We start from the raw sequence: 12143 nt of genomic DNA on the forward strand, positions 1-12143 counted from the left end.
GTTTACTGCGGTGTGGAGGCACCTGCTATCCAACTTTGTCTCCCCAGATATGTACAAGTCTAGACCAGATTTGGAATCCGGACTGGGTTTTTAAAGTGTCAGAGTCAAAAGGGAGTATCAACTATAGTTACAATCCAGACACAATGAAATTCCAGGTTGCCCAGTATACCCTAGTCTCCCCAATTGAGTCATGTAAAAATTTCACTAAAACATGTGAGGTTATTGTTATTTTTCCTAGCTACAGTTACTTAAGTATTGATAATTGCACATTTTACTAACCCGGTTTTTATTTAGCAGTGCACATCAAAGAGGAATTAACAAATGGGCATCACTCAGACAGTCTGAAGGAGGCAGAGTGTGTTAAGCAAGAGACGGAGTGTGAAAATGAAGTCAAGGAAGATCTCTCATGCTCCGGCAGTGAGTGTGGTGTGAGCGAGGCAGCCATGCTGGCCGGCCTGTACACAGACCATGAAGTCAAAGATGAGCTTGTTCTGGGACAGGAGTGTCCATATCGACCTGACGTCACTCTAGCAGTTAATGGTAAGTTCTGAATTGTTATATAATGAAGGGCTAGCTGTATTAACCTCTAGCCGCCCATATGTCAGACCTTGCCAAGCAAAATGAAATTTTAATTTGTCAACACAAAGTTCAAATTAGAATGGAACTGGAGACCTTTTTATAGGTCTCTGGGCGGCTAGAGGTTAATATCCACGATTTGCAAAAGTAAAGTGAAATAAAAGTAACTTTAAGTCATTAAAAGTAGAAGTTTATACTGTAACGCGCTATTCTCACGATATACATGCTCGGAACTGGAACTGACACTCTTGTTAATTTTGGATACAAGTGTAGGGAATTAGCCACTAAGCACTGAAAAAAAAATTTATACTATCTGACAATAGTAGTTTGTGTTACAAGGGATCAAAATGATATATTTCCGTCAAGGACGTACTTTTAATCCTGAATGAAGCGATGGATTCTACAATAGAATCCCTCACTACGTTCGGGATCCTAAAATCCTGAGCGTAATGAGGGATTGAAGTGTTAACGCCCAAGACGAAATAATTTTGATACAGTGTGACACATACTGCTTTTCACATCAACTATGAGGAAAATAAAAAAATCTTAGTGTTGACACAATCTGATGCTTAAACAGATTATTTAAGCTAAAAAAATAATGTACAAAAAATGTAAACATAGTGTACTTGAACAGAAAAGTGTCACTTTGATCCCTCCTAGCAGGGAGGAAAAGTGCCACTTTGATCCCTCCTAGCAGGGAAGAAATAGTTATTTGTACAACAAGAGATCAAAGTTTGATATTTCTTCGAGTGCTTATTTTGAGTCCCGTGCAAGCGAAAGATTCTATAATTTAGAATCTTGAGAGTAGTAAGGGATTCAAAAGCGCACGAGATGTAAATAACTTTGATCTCGTGTAGTACACAAAATTTTTCACCCTAAGCAGTGAGAACATACCTAGAGGGGACACAGATAATAGAACCCAAGTATATCGAACTTGTATTAGACCCCGCATGTTGAAATGACATTTGACTATAAAGGTCACTTGAATGACATTTTGTCTCACTCAGTGAGCAAAATGCGATTTTGCTCACTCTATTTGTCCCACTCAGTGAGCAAAATGCAATTTTGCTCACTGAGTGAGACAAAATGACTTAGTGAGCAAAATCGCATTTTGCTCACTGTTTTTAAGAAGCAAAGTACCCTTGTTCGAGCTGCTGAGGTGAAAAAGCTCTTTTCCGAATAGGTGGTGTGAAAACGAATTTGCAGCATTCCATGAAATTGTCTACTGTTGTCTCGTCGTAATACACGAAATAAAATGCACTTGTACGGGGCAGACCGTGGAATGCCACATTTATCGTAATATTTGAAAAATGTAAAATCGTCAAATCAAATAGCGCGCCATATCTACTGACTGATTAGTTTGTAAGACTATATTTGAATGTCCATTCTGACCAGGTCGCGTTAGCTCTGTGCTTCGAGATTGCTGCGTGACACTCGAACGTCTTCCACACGCCGAGGCTCTCGTCCAGCGCCAAGACACAACTTATACTGACACGGAATCCGATACTGACGAATTATACGCTAGAGAGAAAGTACCGATATGTGATCTTTGTGGTGAAAGCTTCAGTCTAAAGTCAGATTTATTGAAACACGTCATGGATCATATTCACAGGCCTTCGAGCGCGGAGCAGGAAGGGAGTGGACACAGTTTTGGTGAGTTTATTCAGTTACTTGTATTATCGGGGTCAAAATCTGAGGATGCAGTAATAAGTACATAAGTAGCAACATAGTACCTATATAGAAACACGAATACATTAATAGTTTGACACGTGCATACTCAGAGATGTGACTTATTTGAAATACTTGTATTTAAAATGCAAATACAAAATGCAAAATACCTATTTTGTATTTAAATACCTTTTGAAGAAAATTATTTTGTATTTTATTTGAAATAGTTTTTTGGGACCTATTTTCTATTTTCAAAATACAAAATACTTTATAGTATAGTTGAATCATCGAGAGCGTGGAATTGCATATGTAGTAGTATTGTTTGTTTACAGGCATTCTATATTTGAATTTTCTATTTTCTTGTACTATCAGCATACAACCACTACAAATGCAATTCCATCTTCTCGATAATTCAACTATAGGTAATTTAGGTAGGAGTTACAATCTCTTCTGATGTTACAATCCTGGCAACTCTCTCATTCTTTTAACATGGAACTATTGAATATGTTTAGTAACGTCGCACATGACCACAAGAGTAGCGAGTGGTTAAAAAAGAAGAATCTTGAGTGTTGCGAGGGTTTCAAAGCAGGAGAGGAGAACAAACTTTTCTGCCCTGGTGAAACACAAACGTGACGTTTACATTACACTAACGAGAGGTATTACCTATGCTAGCTGTAAAACATTACATATCTAAATTAATGCTTTTAAAAATTGGCCGTTAAAAACCATCATAAAAATTGGCCGTTAAAAACCATCATCCATCCATCCTTCCGGTTAATATGAGCAAACAACTAGAAATTTGCACTTAGATAGAGGACTGATTGACACACTGTTTTCAAAGAATAAAGAGAGTCTTTTCAACTCGGAAATTCCGAGTAATACTTTTTAATTCAGACTAGGTATTCACTATTCAGAGTACCTTTTATCGCAAAAGTATTTGTATTTTAAAAATACCTATTTCGTATTTTGTATTTTAAATATAAATTCAAAAACTATTTTGAATTTTGCATTTGAAATAGTATATCAAGGAAGTATTTGCATTTTGTATTTAAATACTTTTTATAAAGTATTTTTCACATCTCTGTGCATACTATACTTATTTAAAAGGCGGGTGTTGTCGGAACGGGTTGCAATTTTATAGTAGATACCGGACTAGACCAAAATCTCGTTCTTCTTATTCCCTTGTTTTCTACTTTTGGTGCGTCCACCAACAACTTCAACATCTGTCGCCGATGCCTCGTACATGTTACTAGGCGGTAAAGCAAGAAAAGGTTTCTTTAGTTATTTTAATATACCGATGTAATTTAATGACTTTGGAAGTATTTTTAGACTGCCTAGTCAACGTGATAATTTGTTGAAACCATCTATGTGGTCTTATAACATGTTGAGACAGTGTAACAATGTTTCAGCATTTGATGGTCAATGAGTCATAGAGTTGACTATGAGAAACCGACATGTGATCTTTGCGGAGAAAGTTTTGCACTGAAATCCGATTTGAAGAAACATATCATGATTCATATACATGTACCAACCACACACCATCCACAAGCGGGTCCTGATAGGGAATCAGATACTGAAGAGAAAAACATCGATATTGACTGCGAGAATGAACCTACATGTGAATTTTGTGGCGAGAAATTTGCTCTAGACTCAAATTTAATGAAACATGTTATGGTCCATATGTACGTAGGTCGCACTAAACAATTGTATGAAAATTCAGAAATTCATACTTATGGGCGTGACACTTGCGGTAAAATATTTCAGCGAAAAAATAGCTTGAAGCATCATATTAAAACGCACTCGACCCAGTCAAAGTCTAAGGACTTTAAATGGAATAACGTGGGAGAGAAATCATACTACTGCGAAGCATGTGGAAAGCGTTTCCTAGCTAGAAATCGGTTGAAAAGACATTTACTAATTCACAAGGACATAAGACCATATTCGTGTGACGTATGTAAAAAACGATTTAGATATTCGAGTCAATTAAAACGTCATACACTGATTCACGGTGACACAAGACCATATTTGTGTGATGTTTGTAAAAAACGATTTAGAACTGTGACTGATTTAAAAATTCATACACAGATTCATACTGGCGAAAAATCATACTCATGCAAGATATGTGGAAAGAGTTTCACATCTTATAGTGGGCTGTATTCACATATACGAATTCACACCGGCTTGACATCTTACTACTGCGGAACATGTGGAAAGCGTTTCCCAACTAGAGGCGGGTTGAATAGACATTTAATAATTCACACGGACATAAGACCATATTCGTGTGACGTATGTAAAAAACGATTTAGAACTGGGAGTGGTTTAAAACAACATACACGGATTCATAGTGGGGAAAAACCATACACATGCAAAGTATGTAACAAACGGTTCACGCAACTGTCAAGCTTAGGGCGACATGAATTAACACATACCGGAGAAAAGCGGTTTTCCAATGACATATGTTTCCAATAACAAGCGGTTTGTACGAAAAGAGATGTAGAGAGACACATTCGCACCATTCATTTATTACGTAAGACTATTTAGGGACGGAGGGAGGCGACCACGAGAGCAATTATCTGAAATCGCATGACATATATTGCAACGTCTGTATAATTAAGCCTTGAGGGGAAAGTGGTCGACCGCGCAAAATTACCTTTTTACACAAACGTACCTAGTCCTCATTTTCTTCCCTGGATATTAACATTATTGGAAATATTTTGATCCAATTTGCCCTTGCAGCTCTGCCCTTACGTTTTTTTCGTATTTGTAAGTATTATAAGTATAAGATTTAAAAAAACGTTAGGAATTTGTTATTCGCTCCTAATTCTTATAATGCATATTAATATTGATAAATATATGTATTTTTTTTTCTTACAAAGGGGTCAAAATTTAGCCAAAATCGCCTTATAAATGAATGGTAATGAATATTTCACTGATTTGCGCGATTTTAACGAACATAAATTGACCCACGCGGGTTATGAGGAAACGGTTTACGATATTGAACAATTTAGATGTAGATATAACTCGGAGACAGCCAACTGTTTAATGCGTAGACCTAGTATTACATAGATGAGCTATACGCGTGCCTCCGTGAGGGACAAAACATACGCAAAGGGACTGTTAGGAATATAAGGAGCACACGGGAAGCAGACGAGGGACTAGCCGAGATTACGAATGAGCAACACCAAGTTATGATATGAGTCTGTATTAATCGTAACAAATTAACACACCACTATATCTAGTTTTTTTAAATCATTGAAGACATTAAAATATATTTGTAAAAGTTGTATAGGCTGAGTAAAACATAAAATAAATGTAAAAAGGGGACGACACAATCTTACGGCTGCATGGGCTGAGAGCAGCGATCAAAGAGAAAGCCACAGATACAAAATATTTGACACCTAATGTACGGCATAGACTACACAGACAATTTTTAACACGCCTCCTTATGCTGTACATTGGATAATCTTACAACATGATAGAATATTGAACAAGTATACTGAACAACATGAAATAGAACCTAACTAGTATGGTGACTCTAAAACATAACAAGTAACAACAGCTATGGATGCGACTTTTCAGTTATGCATTTCAGTTTCAGACCTTTTACAAATTTTAAATGCTTTTGCACACACAATGGTTTTGTAAGCACATCGGCTATCATTTCATCAGTACACAAGTATTTAACACTAATATTGCCTTCATGTATCAAATATTTAACAAAATGGTACCGCAAGTCTATATGTTTAGTTTTTCTATGGGAATACTTAAGAATCAAACAAACTTACCTTGTGTTGTGATGTTTGATTCCAATTATGCGAGGGTGTCGACCGAAGACGATTACATATATTTACTTGCAGCAGTACGAGAGTATGTGCCGTCTCTGTCACACATTTAAAGTAAGCCTAGAAAGCGAAAAGCAACCTATCCCCTCTCACTCCCGCACGACCGGATCCCAGTCACGTGGTAACCTCATTATTTAAGAGAGACCAGATTTTGTGTTATAGGTTTGAACATTTTATTGAGGTATTTTGGGGCTGGGAGGGTTGGGACGATGTAATCGTCTTCGGTCGACACCCTCGCATAATTGGAATCAAACATCACAACACAAGGTAAGTTTGTTTGATTCTTAATTATACTTCGGGTGTCGACCGAAGACGATTACATATATTTACTTGCAGATGTTTAGAGTAGTTTAAGTTGATTTAAACGACAGAATAGGTAAGTACCAAATCGTTAACGAATTGAAGAAATAAAAAGATAAAATGTTCAAATCAACAAGTTAACTTTAATTTCCAAATTCCCAACTAAACAAAACAAGGGAAATTAATCGTACGTAAACTAAAACGTAAACGCAAGGGTTATTGTACATTTATCGCTCGCTTAACTTTACGTTAATACATATAAATGCAAATAGCCTGTGAACTAACTAAGTATTGCATTAATGAACACATCTTGATTTGTCTGTACAACATCTCTATAATAGTACTTAAGGAATACATTGGAGGTGTCACTCCATCCTGCGGCCTTGCGAACCACCTCCAGATTGACCCCTGATCTGTACGCGGCGGATGTCGATGCTGACCTGGTGCTATGAGCACCAAATATTGATATATCGATGCCGCTATCGTGCAGCACCTTCTTTACCCAACGCGCTAGAGTCTGGGTTCCAACTTTTTTATGCGGTTTGCGAATTCCTAAAAACAGATGTCCATCTAGTGAATTTTGACGTAAGTGTTGGGTTTTTTCTATGTAGGTTTTTAGTGCTAAAGCTGGACAAATGCTAGGGTTTTCACGTATGAAGGGCAATCTTATGAGTGGTTGGCAAGCTCCAGGCCTAGACGTCTTAATTAATTCGGTAATTCTAATAATAATCGCATCATCTTGTAATGTTATATTTTGTAATTTAATAAAACTAATGGTTTGCATTCGTTGGGCAGATGCTATACATAAAAGAGTGCTGGTTTTATAAGTCAGATTAGGCAGTGAAATAGCATCATACGGGTAGGGATACGTATTAGAGAGATAATTTAGCACGATGTTAGTATCCCATGTTGAATTATATTTGGGCCGAGGTGGATTAAGCCTATGTGTCACTTCCGTACCCAAAATAATTGATAAGGCTGATCTGTGTGTATTTAAGGAACTATAGCTAGCACCTTCATTAAATTTTTGTGTAAGAAAAGAAATTACATTACTGCTATCGACATTCAATATGTTTAAGTTATTGTTTGTACAATAGGAAGCCCAAGATGTAATTGTGCTACTATATTGTTTTAACGTTTGTGGTGAAAATGAAGCCATTACTATATCTAAAGAATCCAATGGTACGCCCCGCGTTATCAATGAGTCCCTGATAACTTGGCTGCCACCAGAACAAGGTCCGCGTGAAGTGGATGGCAGGTTCTGAAAGGGGAGTACAACAATGTTTTGTCAGGACCGAAAAAATATTTCTTTGATATAATGAGCCTAGACCACAAAGGGTACCATGGCTGTGAAGGCCAGTCAGGTACAATTAAAATTCCTTCTGCTTGGTCTGTAATAATTTTTTCCAGGACTCTAGTGATCAGACTAAATGGAGGGAAGGCATAAAAGTTTATGCCATGCCAATTAAATGTAAACGAGTCAACTACCTCCGAAAAAGGGTCTAGTTTCCAAGACGCATATCTAGTGCATTTATTATTCTGGGCACTAGCAAATAGATCAAACTCTGGTTTACCTAATAGGTTGGTTATTTGTACGAAAACTGGTTGACAGATTTCCCATTCCGTGTCGATATTGATTCGGCGAGATTCCCTATCGGCAATTACATTTTCGCAGGATTTTATATAAGAGGCGAATATATGGATATTCTTGTCTTCACACCACTGCCATATTTTACGAGCTAAATCGTTCAAATGGGGGTGTTGCACACCTCCCATCCTGTTTATGTAGCTAATGGCAGTGGTGTTGTCGATCCTCAACAATATATCACAGTCTTGTACGTTTTCGGTAAATATTTTTAGTCCGTAATAAGCTGCTTTTAATTCGAGAGTATTTATGTGAAGATGTAATTCTGAATCAGTCCAATTACCGTTTGCACTTTGACCCCCGCATGCTGCGCCCCAGCCAGTATTAGAAGCGTCGCTAAATATTTCCATAAGGTAATTGTTTTTTCTAATAGGGCCAAAAGATGAACCGATTTTATCTATCCACCATAAAAAATCATTTTTTAGAAACGACCCTATTGCCATTCGCCTATTATAGTCCTCACTATTATTGAGAGCGAGGAATTTTTCTCGTTCGAATAGTTTGGTGTACATCCAACCATAACTCACGGCTGGGCATGCGGAGGTTAGTAAACCTATGAATTCTGCAAATTGTCTAATAGTGCAGCTACTTTTTCTCATCAATTCTATAGCTTTATTCCTAATACGTGTTTTTTTCTCTTCTGGCAAAGTAATAATCATATGTTTAGTGTCAAATTTGAAGCCCAAAAACGTACAAGTCTTATTAGGTACCATTACACTCTTCTTAGTATTTATCACGAACCCCAAAGATTCCAAAATATCTTTCGTTATGCTAATGTTTTTCAAACACTCATCATAAGTTTGGCTGATGCATAAAAAATCATCAAGATAAGCTACTGACATTAAACCCGATGAGCGTAAGTATTGCAAAACAGGTTTTAACAGCTTAGTGAATACATATGGAGCACTGCATAGGCCAAACGGGAGTACATTAAACTCGTATATTTGTGATTTCCATTCGAAGCGCAAGAACTTTTTATCATTTTCATCTATTGGGATTAGAAAATACGCATCTTGTAAATCAATAGAACCCATATAATAATTACATTGTAAAAGCTTAAGGGCAGTGCGGTAGTCCTCCATCTTAAAGTGGTCCACCTCAATATACTTATTTAACATTTTTAAATTTAATATGAACCTGTTTTTCCCGTTTGGCTTAGGCACTGTAAAGATCGGGGAAATGAATTGACCTTCACAAGGTGTGCAAGGTGAGATGAATTTAGACGTCAAAAGTTCGGTAATGCAATCATCGATAATGGTCATTTGAGAATGAGAAATACAAGCATTATTTTTTGGTTGTATTGTCTGTATGGGCTGTTCTTTGAACGGTATTTTATAACCTTTGACCCAATTTAGGATAGTATGATCATCGGTAAGTTCGGTCCATTTATTGTAAAAATATTTTAAGCGTCCTGCTACCAGTACCTGTGGTTCCATTAATGTCTCCTCTGATGTCTCGAGTAGCCAGAAGCGCGATGACGGCCCCGCGTGGCAGGCTGGCGGCGATCTCGCGGCGGCGGGGGATGCGGCGGCCGGCGGGACGCAGGGGCTGTCCGCGGCTCGGTCGCTGCTGCGCGCGAGTTCCCCCTCGAGTTTAAAGCTCCTCTTTGTGGCTGGAAAGCTGATGGCGCCCTGTATGGTGCTCGGGGCGCAGGCTTCATTTCTGAGCCAGTCTTCGTTATTGCTTTTGATGATTTCAAGTGGTCAGATAAGTTGGATCCAAAGAGATTTTCGTCAATCTTTGTATCTTTAACAGTATCTCTGATGTTTCTGTTAAGTGTGTTTAGTATCGCATATCTACGCGATAAGGATTCCCTGTAGTGGTTGTCGCAGATAAGCCTCCCGGCGTCAATTAAAGCTTTAACTATATCTGGGGGGATAATATCTTTGGCTGTAACAACCCAATTTAAAGCTTGTCCTAGAGCTGCGAGACCACTTCCAATTTGATTTTGTTTGCCCTGGCTATATTGATCTTGTTTGATATTTAACTCAGAGAGCGCGGCTTTTATCTCAGGATTCAATTTTGGGGATGATAAATTGGTGCAGTTTTCGGGTAACCGATATTGTTTTATTAGATCCGCTTGAGATTCTTTCGTCAGACCATTAGTGAAGATATGAGCCCACCTCGGGGCAATATCTTTATGTAAACTTGCACCATAACTCTTTTTAGTAGAAGGGTCCTCTCCTAAAAGATCTAGAATGACAGGATCTAAGTTTACCGTAGCGTCTGTCTCTTGCCCTTCAGGTAAGATAGCCGATGATGATGTGCCTGGCACGGCCTCGGTCGGCGGTAACGATGGCGGCGGTACCGATGGCGGCGGCTGCTGTATGGCCGGTGCCGGGGGAGCGGGAGGCGGGGAATCGAATTGTGCGGGACGCTCCTCGTCACCCATTTCATCATCCAAGTTGGTCGCTGGATCATACGCGTCTTCATCTAAAAACCACCAGCAATACCTATTTAATGATTTGGGTATGTGCATAAATAGGTATAAGTACCTATTTTTTTTTTTTTTTTTTTGTGGGTAGGTACAAGATAATAACCCATAACGTAATGCGCGCATACCAAGCGGGTCCAAGGTAGGTACCCTCAAGCAGACCGGGTCCAAGATAGGTACCCATGCACAGCGGGGTCCAAGGTAGGTACCCGTGCGGATTACATTTTTTCGAGGTTTTGTGAAAATACACTTAACCGGTTAAAAATTATAACATAATAGTTGGTAAACATATTAGCGATTATGATTTGCCGCGTAGGTACATGTAGATAAGCGTGTATTTACCTACTGACTACGTCATGCAGAAAACTTGAAACATAATTACCTACTCAACTTCAAATGTTTTTAAGATAACTTACCTGGATAAACATCGTAATATCGGTCATAGTCATAATTATCACCGCGGTAGTTCAAACTCGATGCATTTGAACTCACTGATAACGACCGTTCTCGTCTTTCCTTTAACTTGCGTTCTAATTTTTTCATTTTTCTTAAGATATCATTATAATCACTTTCCTTTGACCTAGACCTCTTCCTTTTTCCCATAATTATCACGAATCTAGTCCCGGTCAGAAGTATAACGTGTGAACTTGACGACACAAAATCACGTAATGAGGTTACCACGTGACTGGGATCCGGTCGTGCGGGAGTGAGAGAGGGGATAGGTTGCTTTTCGCTTTCTAGGCTTACTTTAAATGTGTGACAGAGACGGCACATACTCTCGTACTGCTGCAAGTAAATATATGTAATCGTCTTCGGTCGACACCCGAAGTATAATCCTTGACTAACAACAATTTCTATGCACTTTGATTGTCATTGAATACATTGACATTAAATTGTTTATCAATAATTTCCGACAAGAAATTCTTAATAAAACATATGTCCTTGCAAACATCAGAAATACAAAGAAACTCACTTTCTGTACTAGAAAGAGCGACACATCGCTGTTTTCTGGCTTCCCAGTTGATGACACAATTACCAAGTTTAACTACAAAACCAGTATACGACTTGCGGTCAGTCATGTCATTAGCCCAATCAGCGTCCGCAAAAGCGTTTATTTCAAAGTTCTTATCTTTTTCGAAATAAAGGCCATAATTGATAGTACCGGCTAAGTACCTTAATACCCGCTTTGCAGTCCGCCAATGGCTTTCATCAAAACATGTACTGAATTGACTTAACTGGCTACATGCGTATGAAATGTCTGGGCGAGTACAAACGGACAAAAACATAAGCGAGCCTAGTAGTTGCCTACACTGATAAACATTGTCATCTAAATGCTTGTTGGACTTTTCTAATTTATAATTTACAGGTAATGGAGTTGACACTGGTTTACAGTCAGACATGTTGTAGCGCTCAAGCAGCCTCTTAATATAATCATGCTGATCTAAAACAGTTACATTATTGTACTTAGTAACATTCATGCCTAAACAATTATTTAAAGTACCAAGATGGCGTATTTCAAAGTGCTGTTTTAGCAATGATGTAACTGTCTCGATACAATTATTGTGAAAAACATAAAAATCATCTACAAATAAGGCTATAATTATGTACTCAGTCTCATTTTTCTTAACATACACACATGGTTCGCATACATACTTTGCAAGAATCCGTTTTTAGCAAG

The 12143-nt window shown here is 38.1% G+C and overlaps 1 protein-coding gene across 1 annotated transcript; it reads right to left on the bottom strand.

Annotated features, from left to right (window-relative positions):
- Positions 1-7347: 7347 nt before the first annotated feature.
- Positions 7348-11305, bottom strand: LOC134802617 (uncharacterized). The gene is made up of 3 exons (XM_063775253.1): positions 10882-11305; positions 9456-10464; positions 7348-7647 (listed from the first exon to the last, which is right to left on the bottom strand). The coding sequence occupies exons 1-2, from the start codon at positions 11237-11239 to the stop codon at positions 9467-9469; spliced, it is 1356 nt and encodes a 451-aa protein (XP_063631323.1). The 5' UTR covers positions 11240-11305; the 3' UTR covers positions 7348-7647; positions 9456-9466.
- Positions 11306-12143: the final 838 nt, after the last annotated feature.

Source organism: Cydia splendana, chromosome 25, assembly GCF_910591565.1.
Source record: "Cydia splendana chromosome 25, ilCydSple1.2, whole genome shotgun sequence".
In the NCBI taxonomy this organism is placed as follows: Eukaryota; Metazoa; Arthropoda; class Insecta; order Lepidoptera; family Tortricidae; genus Cydia; species Cydia splendana.

What these genes read in the sequence shown, in the direction of transcription:
- LOC134802617 (XM_063775253.1), bottom strand. Translation starts at nt 11,239, where the DNA reads ATGTGCCGTCTCTGTCACACATTTAAAGTAAGCCTAGAAAGCGAAAAG. An exon ending in ATATTACGATGTTTATCCAG is followed by an intron (nt 10,465 to 10,881) that starts GTAAGTTATCTT and finishes GGTGGTTTTTAG; the next exon opens with ATGAAGACGCGTATGATCCA.